The sequence below is a fragment of the Mastomys coucha genome, unplaced genomic scaffold (assembly GCF_008632895.1).
Source record: "Mastomys coucha isolate ucsf_1 unplaced genomic scaffold, UCSF_Mcou_1 pScaffold20, whole genome shotgun sequence".
Lineage (NCBI taxonomy): Eukaryota > Metazoa > Chordata > Mammalia > Rodentia > Muridae > Mastomys > Mastomys coucha.
Genome location: NW_022196903.1, coordinates 30,335,533 through 30,350,162, shown reverse-complemented (window position 1 = coordinate 30,350,162; position 14,630 = coordinate 30,335,533). Strand labels below are relative to the sequence as shown.

Here is a 14,630-nt window from a genome sequence, read left to right as displayed (position 1 = left end):
TGTGTGTTGAGAGAGAGGGCACGGCTGGAATTGTACACAGTGGGTGGGAGAGGAGGGTGTGAGTAGGAGACAGGCTGTTGGGCTCAAGCTGAAGATAAGGAAAGATAGCTATTACAGATCCCCAGAGAAGTCTCTGGGAGGAAGATGCAAAGTGTGCTGAGGATCCTAAAAGCTGAAAATCAGTCCAATAGTGAGTGTGGCTGGGAGAAGGGTGAGTGGGCAAGGCTAAGAATGGCAGCACAGAGCTTTGCAAAGGCAAGAGAGAAGAAAGGGCATGTGGGACGAAGGGGAGGTGGAGTCACATGGAAGACACGGCAGTGTGTCTGTAGAGCTCTATAAGATCCAGTGGACAGAAGGAAATGAATGGTGGAGGGGAGGACAGGCTGAATCACCTGATCTGCATCTTCACGGGGGCTTCGTGCGCATGTGGGAAATGTGATCCATGAGGCCATGACAGAATAAGAGGGGGAGGGCGTGCATGAGAAGCAGGTGCCTGGTGTGAGGGAGGAGTTGGAGGTGGGAAGACATTAGCTGAGAGAGCGTGAGCATGTGAGGAGACAGGGACTGCTGGGCAGCCACTAAGGCTGTATGTGAGAGGATGACTGAGATTTTAAAACTACTTAATATGGTGAAGTGTCCTCCAAATACATACAGGTGCGCAGACCCACATAGGTGGCATGAGTCAAGGGGTGGTCCTATGAATAAAGGTGCTTGCCACCAAAGCCTCATGACTGAGTTCAATCCCTAGCACCCACATTTAGAAGGAGAGAATGGTAAGCTGTCCTCTGACCTCCATATGTGGGTGATTTATTTAAGAACACCATTTCATAGCAAATACATACCTCTCATGGTTATTCAGAAATGAAGAGCAACCAAAAAGACCATTGTCCACCCTTGTTTAAGAGGATGGACTCTGGGGTCTACAGGCTGGGCATCATATTGGGAGGTCTGGACCAAGGTTCTTAACCACCAAGTGTCTTCATCCCTAAAATGGGAAGTGGAGACTTACCTGAGTCTCTGTGGACTCCGGAAAAGACACGTCCTGCTGGCAGGATGCTCTGGAGTTATTGTCAGTATGCCTTAGCAGCTTCGGTTTGCAGTTCGGTGATGTTTTCATAACTGGAGGCACGGACAGGGCTTGCTAGATCCAGTTTCTAAAGTAGCTTGATCCACCTGGTGTGATCTTAGCAGATGAATTATTTGTTCTGGGCTGATCAGTCCAATGTGTCCTAGACACTCATTTGCCCATGAAGGAGGGACAATCTCCGTCCTCACTCTCAAGGCCACCCTGTCCTGCAGACATTGAAGCAAGGAGGCAGATGAGTCCCATGTATTCCCAAGACAGAATGCATGAAGTGACTCTCAAGAGGATGTTCACACCCCCAAAGAGAAGCTTAGTGATTAGGCCGAATGTGAAACTCTAGGGAGCAAGAAGGTCAGGTTTACACCCCACAAAATGTACACAAAGCTGTGACTCTGAGTAAAGCCTCTAACAACCTTCTTGTCTGAGACCCAGTAGTCCTGAGGATGTGGGGGCACTCTCTGGCATTCTCTGATGAGCCCATTTTCTCCCCTATCCTCTGGTATGAAGAGGATGCTAACGCCTGATAGTTGTCCAGGACTCTCTTTGCCGAGCCTATGCTGTCTCGCAGTTCATGGATGGTTCACAGTAGCATCTAGTTGCTCTTTTTAAGTCAGTTCTACTGAGCCTGCTTTCTGAGCCTTACAGTATGCAGAGCTGATGGAAAAAGAGGGAAACTCACTTCCTATCCCAGGAGTTGGCAATTTGAAGAGCCCTTTCTAGGAGGGGAAGGCAGCAAGGCACTAAGTGTGCAGAGTGGACAAGAGAACCTCAGAGGTCGATGCATGCTGAGGGGAGAATGGGAGAGGATTCCTAGGGAAACAGGGCTGTCACCCAGAGATGTGAGAGCAAGCCTAGTTTCAAGCTTTGTATATGTTTAGCTCAGACCCATCCAGCATTTGATTTAGCCACAGGCCTTTTTGGCAGGAGTCAGCCTTCATCATTATGGACAAGGGCATGGGGTGGGAGAGAACCACATGTTAAATTTTCTCCTCCATGTTTTGACATTGCCTGGGTAGATAGAACTATTGCTCACTGACTGCCTCCAGCATCTCGAGGTCTTGCCTAGAGTCACATCTAAACAGCCGAAGAGCCACTGAGGTAGCTGAAAGTAAGCTACCCTCCAGCAGCCTAAGGAACATGTGTGCCTCTACCTTACCCAATCAATGCACACAGTCAAGGGAGCAACAGAAATATGAGGTGCAATAGTGCCAAGAGGTGGACCAGTGTGGAAATGGGAGAAGGAAAGGAAAGAGGGACCCATCTCTAAAGTACATGTGCGCCAGATGGATGGTTGTTTTAGTGAGCTCTGGGTTTGACTGAGAGACCCTGCCTCAAAGGGAGAGTGATCAAGGAATATTCCTAAGCTCAACTTTAGCCTTCCATATGTGCACATGCGTGCATGCACACACACACACACACACACACACACACACACATGCACACTAGTCACACATATACATGAAAAGGAAAAACAGGATATTTGTGCACCCCACACAGTTCCCACACAACTACCACCCTAGTCTGGAGACTAAGGTTGCTTCTATCCCTTACTGCCAGTATCATTACTAAGTATGAGGACAGCAGTTAGGGCTGACAGTGGCCATCACTAAGCTCAGTTTGGAATGGGAAAGTATTGAGAATTAAGGGTTCTCTAAGGTAAGAATTATAAAAGATATGTCCTCAGGAAAAGGACTAAGTGAAGAAAAGCCCAGGCCTGAGACTACAGGAACTTCCCTAGGGAGCCTGTGATCATGATGAAGGGACAGAGAGGCCCAGCCCATCACACCCTTCCTTTCCCCCTCCCTCTGCTGAAGGGCGGGTATTTTCATGAAGCCTACAGCACTGAGGAAGCATGTAATGGATGAACACTTTAAATTTTCCAATAAGATGTTCCAGAACTAAAAAAAAAAAAAAAAATTCAGCAGTTAAGAGCTCTTGCTGCTCTAGTCTAGAACCTGGGTTTGAGATTGCCAGCACCCACATTGTCCCTCCTTTATCTGCCTGCAACTCCAGTTCCAGGAAATCCAACATGCTCTTCTGGCTTTCCTGGTCACTGAAGGTATGTGGTATACACACAGACACACAGGCACACACCTATACTCTAAATAAAATACATATATATTTTTAAGATGGGACAGATGACATTAAAGAATAAAGGTGGAACAGACCAGGACACTTCCTTCCTGAGGAATAGCTCTCGTGGTACCAGAGGAGCTAGGCAAGCTTCCAAGGTGGAAAACCGATCGATAGTCCTACCCACCTATAACTCTGCCTTATGGACAATAACAAAGGCTGGAACGGCAAGCTGTCCCTAGAGGTGCAATAGTGGCACATTGGTCCTGGTCGTAACCAACAACAGACAGCCAGGATAGGATGTCTGCTGTGAGATAAAGTCTTTTACATGTGACAGGGAAACTGCACCCAGGAAATCTCAGCAAAATGGTTGCCTAAAGAAGACTTTAACAATGGCAACACAACTGCCATGCCAGCATGGATGGAGATTCTCACAAGGTTACACACATAGAAGAAGAGCTATAGGCAACTGATGGTTGCCAAGAGAGGGATAATCAATCTTTATCTAGGGATGAGACCTTCCCACCATCCCAGGGAGGTTAGCTGATCCCAGGAGCTCAACCCGAAACTCATATGAACAACACTAATGAATTCAGCAGGCTGTGTTTATAATTTTAGGTATGTACAGATATATGCATATATGTACACATACATATATACATACATATCATATATACATATGTGCATACACATACATATATCAGTTATAATAAAAGAAACAGAGACCACAAATGGGGAGGAACATGAGAGGAGTTGAAAGGAGGAAAGAAAAGCAGTGCAAATGTAAATACCATGCTCCTGTAAAATTCTCAAAAACTAGATTAAGAAGACAAGGATGCTCTGAGACAACTGTGGTCATGAAGTTACTCTGAAATCCTAGCTTGAGTCACTCCTCCTTCCTTTCAGGGCAGGAGTAGGAGAGAGGCTTGGGGAAAAAAAAAGAAGAGGGAGAAGGTCAGAGGGCAAGGTGCTTGTTATACAAGCATGAGGACCCGAGTTCAAATTCTCAGCATTGCTGAGAAGCCAGGCATGAACCTGTAACCCCAGAGCTGCAGCATGGGACAGCAGACTCCCTGGGGCTCCTTGACTAAAACAGGAGTCCCAGGTTCGGTGAGAGAATGTCTCAAAATGTTAAGGTGAAGAAGTGACTGAGGAAGACATCTCAATGTCAACCTCTGCTCTCACCCTTGTGCTCCCACACAAACACACACGTGTGTAAACACTTACACACACACACACACAAACACACAGAAATAGCTCACTCCTTGTCCCGCACCAGGTACCCATGTTTCATTTCCTACAAGGAAGACAGAGGCAAAACGTACATCCTACTGATACCCTCACTTGGTACTTCCAGATCCGAACAGGCACAGAGAAGCACCAAACCACATCCACTCAGCCCAGTGGGCCACAAACAAGCTACCGCGAAGGCTATTTTTCAACCAAAGCTGCATCCAGCCACTTTCTATAGGAAGCTGGAGGTTCCAACAGCGGGCTTTTCACGAAGGTCCCTTCAGGTTGAGAGGGTCTTTTATCATTTCTGGTAGAAATCATTCTAGAAAGCGTTACATGCTCCTGCCCTCATCAGCACATTGAACATTAACTTAATGCACGGAACATAAGCATAGTTGCATAATGTCAGAGGACCACACTTTTAGTTGTCGGGTTATTACATTTCGTTCTCTGGTTTTCTAAAGTTCCTTCTCTACCCACGAGTTTGTCAACCTTTTGTGACTGGTGTCTGATACATAAAGGGGCTGAGCAGGTGGCAGGGCCTGTTTGATCTGGTCCAGAAAACCTGAGATTTCTCACAATCATCCTGTGTTCAACAATATTCTGTTTTCTCCTTCATTCCTCCATCAGTGCCCAGTACATTCGATCCTTCATCCCACCCAGAAGCCACCCTTCTCCTTCCGGCTTCCAAGTGTCCTTGACTGTGCAGTGAATGCATTGTTAAATCAGCTGGCCCTTGGGGGAAGCTCTGAGCTCTCAACCACATGGTCCCCTAGAGCTCTGTGTTCAGGTCTTGCAGAGGCTGATTCCTTTCCTGTCATCTGTCTGAAGATTCTTGGCATCTCTACCTTAGAAGCTGGGTTAGCCAAAGTCACAGCCTCTGACGATTAAGGCTGCAGTGCAGTGACTATAGACTGACTGGTCTTGAGCATTTGGATGTGCCATGTGTTGGGCAATAGTTTTAGGGTCTCCCTTGTAGGATTAGGAAACTTTTTTGTTTGCTCTTTTTCTATTTTGCCTCATCTACTTTGTTTTAACCTAAATTTCCTAGCACAACATAGCCCAAGCAGATAAATTTTTCCAGTTCCTTGGATGCTTCTGATGAGCTACTAGTCTGACGTGCCTGTGAGCTTTCTGAGACACAAGATCAGTCTGCCACTTCCGCTCACCCTAATTCCACCCACTTTCAAGATAGACTTGAGAGGGCTGCCCTCAAGGTTAAGTAGAGAGAGGTGGCTAACCATGCATAACAGCCCCACGAGTCAATCTCTTGTCCTTTCCAGCTCCACTGTTCCCAGCTGCCCATCGGCCAAAGAGGTCCTTGTCACTGCCATTGAATCCAGTCCTGCAGACCTCCCTGGAGGAGGTGGAACTGCTGTATGAGGTAAGTAGAGGGAAAGCCATCAATCCAAGTCACACAAAGACACAGATCATCTCTCTTTTTCTGAGAAGTGGTCTACCTGGACCCATGAACTTGGATGGTCTGTGCTGTAGCAAGAAATGCCCTCAACTATCCCTGGAGGTGATAGACGCTGGCCTACACCAACATAAGAGATTCCTGGGGGGCTGGTGAGATGGCTCAGCAGATAAGAGCACTGACTGCTCTTCCAAAGGTCCTGAGTTTGGATCCCCAGCAGCCATCTGTAATCTGACGCCCTTTTGCTGGGCAAAGGTGGCACACGCCTTTAATCCCAGCACTTGGGAGGCAGAGGCAGGCGGATGTCTGAGTTCAAGGCCAGCCTGGTCTACAGAGTGAGTTCCAGGACAGCCAGGGCTATACAGAGAAACCCTGTCTCGAAAAACCAAGAGAGAGAGAGAAAGAGAGAGAGAGAGAGAGAGAGAGAGAGAGAGAGAGAGAGAGAGAGAGAGATTCCTGTGACCACCTCACCTTTTCCATGTGTCCTGACAGAAATAACAGTATTGAGAGACCAGTCCAGGTATAACGAGAGGGAGGCTTGCCCTGTGAATGCCTCCGTCACACCCAGACACAGAGTGGAAGGTCCCAAGTGAAATCTCAAGGCATCACTTGTCTGTAATGCCCAGGCAAAGCCACACTGGGACCCAGTCACAGCTGTGTCTGTGGGTTTTGCCTGATGTACAGAGGTGTTATCTAGCTGCCCCACTCACTCACCTAAGTTTCTAAGCCTGGACTAGCCCATACACTATCTTCTTCCACTTATTCCTGTTTCCCTGAGTCTCTACTCCTCTCAATCATGGGATGAGTTTCTTGAGGTCACTAGGTTCAGGCTAGGAGATTTCACTTCGAGGTCTGAACTTCAGTCCACTCGCCAAAAGTCTCTGAGTCCAAATCTCAACCATTTCGTGGAATTTCAATGGGATCCCAAAAATTCCCTTCCAGCTTTGATGGCTGTGACAAAGTGAAGCCAGAGAGGAGCTTCCAAACACTTCCCTGGGCAGCAACCTGCCAGAGCATAGCCTCTGCCAAGCCTTGAAAATGGGAGACACAAACCAATGGTTCAGAAAGACAAGAAGCGGAGTCATGGAAGACAGAGAGCAGAGAAGGGAGGGGGCTTGGGATTTGCAGTCTTTCCATTCTTTGAGTATTTACTGGGCTCCTCATGGCACTGGGCAGGAATGAAGATGATTGATACAGCCCCTGTTCTTGCAAGCCAGCGAGATATAGCATCTCTGCATCCCACCACCCCCAGCACAACACTCTGCATTCTTTAAATTCCCACTTCTGGTTATAATTTTATCTGGAATGGTCAGTTTATACTTCAGAAGATCTTCAGTGGGTAAGAGGGACAAAGAGAAGATAGGATCACTTACCTACATGGTGGCATGGTGACTGATACCAGAAACTATGTCACATCTGCCCATATTTGTCCTCTATGCTTCTCGTGATACCTCAGTGGAATAAATACTGCAGCTGATCATTTTACAGAGAAGAAAGGTGAGGTCCAGAGAAGTTAAGGAGAAGGATGAGAGCTGGAGCTCAGGCCCCCTGGATTCTAAGTTCTTCCTATGCATGCCTCCCCACATGCAGATAATGACCCCCCACTCTGTCCTTAACAATGCCTGGTTTCATTTTTTTTAAAATCTCATCTTTCTCCACAGCTCTTGCTAGCTGAAATTGAGATCAGGCCAGACCTGAAGATCTCCATTAAGGACGAGGAGCTAGCTTCCCTGCGGAAGGCCTTGAATTTCCAGTCAATCTGCAATAACATAATCCCCAAGCGTATCCCAGATATCCGAAGACTGAGTGCAAGCCTGACAAACCACCTTGGAATCCTCAAGAAAGAAGACTTTGAGAGGATAGCGTTAACCCTGGCTTACACAGCCTATCGAACAGCCTTATCTGAAGGGCATCAGAAGGACATTTGGGCCCAGTCCCTTATCAGCTTATTCCAGGCCCTGAGGCATGACTTGATGCGGTCCTCAAGTCCTAGAGTGTCATCCTGAGAGAATGGCTCATGCTAGGACTTTGAAGCAGGGACAGGCACTCACAGTCTTCTAGAACTTTCATCCTCTACTGCACTTGCAAAGAAAAGTATGTACTTCCCACACAGAATAGCAAAGATAAACCCCAATATTCTTTTGTCCCTTGTTGCTTCCAGACAGACATATCTGACCTGTAATATAATGTTACCTGAGAAAGAGCTAGACTGGGAATTTCAAGATGCCTCCAGAGGTCAACTGGCCTACCTGGTAATGAGCAGAAGTCTGAGATATCCTTACAGGCATACCCAAGAGTAAGGACTGAGGATGGAGTCTAAGCACGGCAGGAGGATGGTGGGCAAATTCCTTTGGTTCTAAGGGATCTGTATTGAGTGAATATTTTCTGGCAGGTTTTATGGTAAACATAAAAAAGACAGAGATCCATTCCAATAAATATGCTATTGGCCAAGAAGAATATACTTGGTTTTCCCCAAAGCCATGAAGAAGTATCAGTATTCTGGTGACTCGTGTGGCTTTGACTCATCGTTTCTGAAGTTATTCTGAGACAGGAGAAATAGAAAGGACCTGCAGAAGTGCTAGCAGTCCATCCATGCCGTCATTTCAATGTAGAAGCTAAGCTAAAGCATAGTGCCTTCCTAATGAAAGAGGGGACACCACTATGCTTGTTCGTTTTAAAATACCGTAGCACTGTCAGTGATTTGGGTGCTCCTGAAAAAAAATCACTTTCAGATGACAGATTGTTTACCTTTCAAATGCTGAATTTTTTTTTTTTTGCTTTCAAAGTGTTAGTTTGATATCTGTTCATTATTTATATTAAATATCAGTTGATATTTAAATGGTACGTGTGCGATATCTTCAGCGCTTGTTGGGTATCTAAATTATTTAGTACATTCTAATAAAGGAGGCAGACAACTCCCAGGTACCTTCTTTGTAAAATGAATGCAGCTGTTGAGATTCTACAGGAGGGGCCTTGCATCTGTGGGGTCTGCTGAGTGTTAGGAAACCTTCTCTCCAGCTCGCACACAAGACCAAGCAAGCTCTGCTCATCTCGTGTGGAGTCCTGGGGTTCTCGGCTGCCCCCCTCACATCCAGGTCATTAAAGTAGACTTTTTATTGTTACCCATTCACTTGCCCCTGACAGCTATCCTTCTTGAACAGCCTGGCCCCTAAACAAGCCAGGCTTCTTAACATTCTGTGCTGAGGTCACAGGCTGTGACCTGCGCATGGAGTGAAGCACCTGGGTTCTGGGTGGCTTTGTCCCAGCACAAAGATCTGGCTTTTTTCTCCTCTTGGGCTCCAGCTGGATTCTGGGAACTACACTGCAGAAAGTACAATATTTGAATGAAGGCTTTTGCTGGGCTACCTTCTGGAAAAGAGGGTATTTTATACTCTCCATTTAAACATGAGTCTGTGCTTCCTGAAACTCTTCCAGCAGGTGAGCTTTGCCTGTGTGTTCTAGCTGCATGATCTCTCTGCAGAAGAGCTCAGATGCAATAAGAAGGTATTTCTTCCAAACATGATGTTTCTCAAACATGAACCTCCCTGTACACTCCTGCTCAGAGCACTAACCCTCAGTCCTGCTCTTTCTCACCCCTGAACATTCTTTATAGCTCCCAAATGGTTTCTAATGCTTTCTCCCTCCCTCCCTCTGTCCCTCTTCTTCATGTTCTGTGGTGTGTGTCAATGTGTGCACTCTATATATGAGCACATGGGGGAATGTACCTCCTATGTGCACAGAGGTCAGAGGAAAATGTCAAGTGTTTGCTCTATAACTCTCTCTATTCCCCTGAGAGAGGATCTTTCACTAACTTGGACTAGGTTGGCTGCCTGCGGGAAGCCCCAGCCGTCCTCTTGTCTCTGTAGCCCTCAGTGCTAGGGTTACTGGGGTTCGTGGCCACATCTAGACTTTTATATGGGATGATGGGGATTTGAACTCAAGTCTTCATGCTTGGCCAGCAAATGTTCTACCCACCGAGGCATCTCCCTCATGCTACTTTTGGCTCAGTTTTTCTCATTTGCATACTGCATGCAATCTTCAGCTGTCCATCCATGCCCTGTCATTTCAACATAGAAGCCAAGCTAAAGCATAGCTCTCCTCCCCTTTCTATATACCACTCCACCCATACTGTTCCCTTTGTTACCCTTCAGATATAACAAAAGTCAGCATGCAGACACAGCTGGAATTTGCAGAGTTGGGCCATAACCCATAGCCAGCTCTGGGTATTAACTCTGTATTTTCCTGGATGTGGAGTGAGCAGGGTACTAGCAATACCTAAATGGTGTGCAAAACCCTCAGAGCAGCTTTGCCTCCACCTGGAGACTCCACCAGAATCATCCTTGTGCCTGGTGGAAGACCAACCTGTGGGTTGGCTGCCTACCATGCTGTAAGAGTAGTAACTTGGGGGAGGGAGACTGGAGATGTGTGAGGAGGAGGAAAATCATTCAAAGAACATTGGGATCAATGGTAAATCATTCACCCAGCACACACACACACACACACACACACACACACACACACACACAAATTAAAGGCATTTTATATTCATAAATTGGGCCTGGGTTTATGTAGAAATGAAGGGCTGAAAATGCAAAAAGGACATGACCTTTCAAAGATCAACAAAGACTTCATTTACAAAGTAGCTAGATTCTTAAACATCACTTTACTCTAAATAAAGACAGATTAATTTTTCACTCTAAAAGTTTGGTAACATTGGCTTCATTGATACATAAAATCAAATATTATATTACTGCTCAACAAAATAACCCCTCCCAAAAATACTAACCCCACTCTTTGCTCGGTGAACAACAGAGGAGACAGTTCCCACACAGAGCCTCCCGCTTTGCCTCGTTAGTGTCTGCCATGCACATGACAATCATATTTGCTCAGAGTTCAGAGGGATGAAGTTTGCTGGGGATACTTGTGACTCACAGAATCCTTTTTGTCATTTCCATGCTGTCTGGAAACTTCCTGGGCAGTTGGGATGCTCATAGCCATCTGCATGTCTGGTGTTAGGATGACAAACCTGTCACAGCTGATGCTGTGTTACTGTCCCGTCACCTAAATCTAATGAAGGAGTCATATCTAGAATCTAATGAAAGAATCATATCTAGAATCTAATGAAAGAATCATATCTAAAATCTAATAAAGGAATCATATCTAGAATCTAATGAAGGAATCATATCTAGACTCTAATGAAGGAATCATATCTAGAATCATTCCATGAAAGGCATGTTATCAGGTGAACTGGTATAAATTGAAAGTCAGCTAAGTGACTTGGTAATGTCCCCTACTTCCTAGCCCAACTTAATATCTTACATACCCTCCTCTTGTTGTGGCTAAAAAAACACACACACAACATGAAACTTGTCATCATAGCAGGGTTGAAATATCCAAACATAGATACAGACTCACACACATACACACACACACACACACACACACACACACACACAGAGAGAGAGAGAGAGAGAGAGAGAGAAAGAGAGACAGAGAAAGACAGAGTTAGAGAGACAGAGACAGAGAGACAGAGAAAGAGAGACTTTTCACAGTCTCTTCTTGTTCTGTTCATTGGGGGCTAGGGTTTAAACCAGGATTACCTGCCCACTGGGCAAATGCTCTGCTACTGAGCCACATCACATCAGCAGCCATGCACACTAATGTGTGACCAACTTCTGAAAGGTTTCCATTCTGGCACAACATGACTCTATGACCTTTGAACGACTCTCTTCCTGTTTCTCCCCACACGAAGGCAACTCTTTCTTATTTCATGAGAGTTTGACTACTTCATCAGAACATGGTGGTTCACACCTGTATCCCCAGCACTTGGGAGGCTGCTACAGGAGGACTCCCATGAGTTGAGGATCAGCCCGGGCTACACAGTGAGTTCCAAGCCATCCTGGCCTAGAGATGCAAAATAAAGATCTTAAGAGTTTGACTACTTTATATACCGTTTTTACTCAGAATTGACACAGTCCTTAGCACTGTATTCTGGACAGTGGTTTTTCCATGTGGGAAGCTGATAGGCCAGGGGAATTCCTGGCCCTGCCATGCAACTTGCTTTACTCTGTTTTATTCAACAAATTTCACCCATGGTGTAATACAAATGGCCCAATCACATTACTAAAGTCACTGGAATCTCTGTTACCTCAGATTATCTCATGGAGGAATTTGAAACAGCTTCTGAGTTTGACGGGAGGCGTTCATTTCTCCAGCTGCTTATTGTTATCCAATCTCTCTCATCTCTGTAACCGAAACATCACAGGCATGTGGTCTTGTTTATACTGCATTTCTAAACCATCACAAAAATGAGGCAAGGAAGTCGTAGCTGAGCTAGCCTGTCTCTGACATGCAGGCAGAGGCGACTTCACCATAGCCCATCATACAGTCACTAGATGACTTCAAAGACCTGTCAGTCGTGTGACTGGCCCTGACACTCAAGGAGAACTGGTTTTGTGGAGCCACTTCTCTGGATTCTCTACATCTAGGCCAGGGATCACTTCAAAGGGCTATAGTAGCACAAGGTGCCCAAATCCTTTGAATCCAAAAGAACATTGGTTTACAAGATCTAGCTGGGCATCTACCAGATCAAGTCGATCTGGCCAAGACCATCACTTAAAAGAAGTTATGGGTTTTTTTTCTCCTTTTCTTTTTCATCTTGTTCCAAATCTGTCCTTTCTGAATATGAAAATGGTGGTGGAGGCGAGGCTAAACCATTTCTCCAAGTGAAATTCCCAGTGTAACTATTGACGAGCCTTGTCCCCACAGCTCCCATGGTTCTGCATTGTGTCTCTCCCCTGTGTTTCCATCAAGGAGGACAGCCTGTTTTCTTTTTTGGTAAAGAGCCTCAGAGAGGTGCACGGACACCCACTCGGACCGGCATCTAGACTTTTCCAGAGCAGAGGGGAGCCTTTCCCTTCTTCCCAAGCATCCCAGCGCCTCTCCTCCAGGTTCACCCTTCCTGCTGGCTCTGACCTTTCTACCCTGCAAGTGCCCAAGAAGCAAACTTTGCCTGGAAGGAAAGCTCATTGCTGTTCAGTACAGGACACATTTCTCTAGAATTAATGTCTGTATTTTTCCCGACCCCCAGATGGGTCATCTTCCTGTGTGGTGAACAAGTGACTCTCCCAGGAAAGCTGTGTCCCATGCTTGGAAACAACAAGGCAGTGCTGGGGAAGTGGGATTATGCTCAAGGTGCTGACCAGCATCCAACCCCTGGGATGCTTGAGAAATGGAAAAACAAGAGAGCCGCCTGGGTTCTGCCAAACCAGCAGGCCCCTGCTGAGACCAATCAAGGGCCGCCTTCAGATGCGATATTGGCTCATTCTTTTCAACTTGCTGATAGGCTTTGAGAAGTGGGCGGAAACACTGCCCTCTGCCCTGTCCCATTGGTTCAGAAAAGTTAAAGGTGGGCCTCTGGCTAGTTTTAGTCCTGTAACAAAAAGGAATGTCTTGGAGAGTCCTCACGGGTGCTTTGGAAGTCCAGGCTTCAGGGAAACTATAAGTAGGAGCCCAATTCGAAGGGGAGAAATCTAAATAGAATTAAGGTGTGAGGCACTGAGAGAGCGCGCCCTGACTCCCAGCCTGAGGCCTCAGACTAACACCGGCACTGGCTTTAAGGGAAGGGGCCACCAGATTTTTACCAACAGTCAGCCAGGTTGGAGGTAAAAACAGCTGCTGCCCCTAAACAGGTCACCAGAAAGAAGAAAAGCTACTGGTTTTCTTTCTTTCTTCTTTTTTTTTTTTTAAGCTTTAAATGATTCTTCAATGCTGTCCAGCGACCGCAAGCTTATTGCTTGCGAAGACTCTTTCTGGCATCTAGAATGAAGCCACCGTCTTGTTAACCACAGAGAGAAAACCCACCTCTCGGTGCATAAGCCTTTCCCCGGCTCTTTTTCGATGGCCATAACACTATGCTGCTCAGTCTCACCTAAGGCGAAAGGCAAGCAGCCCAGCTTTCTGTGGAAACTGGGTACAGCCACCCTGCTTCTCTGCTCCCGAGACGGAAGAGGACTAACTCTTGGAAGCCAGGGAAGGTGTGAGAAGTCTTCGTGGACTGAGAGCGAAGCGTAGTGCGGAACAAAGGACTCGATCCAGACAGGTCCACCATGGGCTTGCTGCAGGGCCTTCTCCAAGCGAGAAAGCTGCTGTTGGTCATCTGTGTGCCGCTGCTGCTGCTGCCTCTGCCCACTATCTACCCCACCAGCGTAAGTAGCAGCCTGCCCACTCCTGTCAAGGTATCGGTGGGAGCGGGGAGGAGAGAGAGAGGGAGGTCTGAGGGAAGTGGAACGCTTGTGGAGCACCCCAAAAGGACTTCACTGAGATTTGGATGGAGTTCTCACACTTGTCTGGAGGAGACCAAAGTACTTTCTTTCGTAAAACTATCATTTGCATCCCTCTGTCTCAAGATGGGTCCTCCAGTTCTGTCCCTCACCCCCCATAGACTGGGAAACCGTGGCTAAAATGACTGTCACGTTGAAACAGAAATTACAGGAACTGTGGTTGAACCCATAGAATGGAGAGGTTCGGGAGCCCGTTTCTCAACCTGTCTGTGGCTATCTTTATGTGACAGCCATTAGAGATGCAAAAGGCATCCCTGGAAAGGGATGATGGGACTGAGGGACCCTGTCCAGAGTCTGTCCTCCAATCAGGGTAGTCTCTGACAACCAGAATATGAAAATGGCCATCATGAACCATCCATGCAAACTTTTGGAAGGGCATACTGAAGTTAAAAGCACAGCTTAGTCTGTTACTCTGGTCTCATGCTTAGGACCCTCTGACTATCAGCTTCTTCTATGTTTCTATGTATATGCCTCTGCTCTA

At 46.6% G+C, this 14,630-nt stretch overlaps 2 protein-coding genes across 3 annotated transcripts in view; both read left to right on the top strand.

The window, feature by feature from the left end:
- The window catches only part of Fam180a (family with sequence similarity 180 member A), a 13,648-nt gene extending 5,156 nt beyond the window's left edge, over positions 1–8,492 (top strand). The window contains exons 2-3 of the mRNA XM_031381536.1: positions 5,674–5,774; positions 7,469–8,492. Coding sequence (XP_031237396.1) covers positions 5,674–5,774; positions 7,469–7,813 — 446 coding nt within the window. The 3' untranslated portion in view covers positions 7,814–8,492. The remainder of the gene's footprint in view (positions 1–5,673; positions 5,775–7,468) is intronic.
- Positions 8,493–13,269: 4,777 nt separating this feature from the next.
- Positions 13,270–14,630, top strand: part of Slc13a4 (solute carrier family 13 member 4) — a 40,454-nt gene continuing 39,093 nt past the window's right edge. Inside the window, exon 1 of one of the 2 annotated variants that reach the window (XM_031381535.1) lies at positions 13,270–14,014. In XM_031381535.1, the coding sequence (XP_031237395.1) occupies positions 13,916–14,014 (99 nt within the window). In that variant the 5' untranslated portion in view covers positions 13,270–13,915. The remainder of the gene's footprint in view (positions 14,015–14,630) is intronic. The other variant, XM_031381534.1, reaches the window with a different exon arrangement.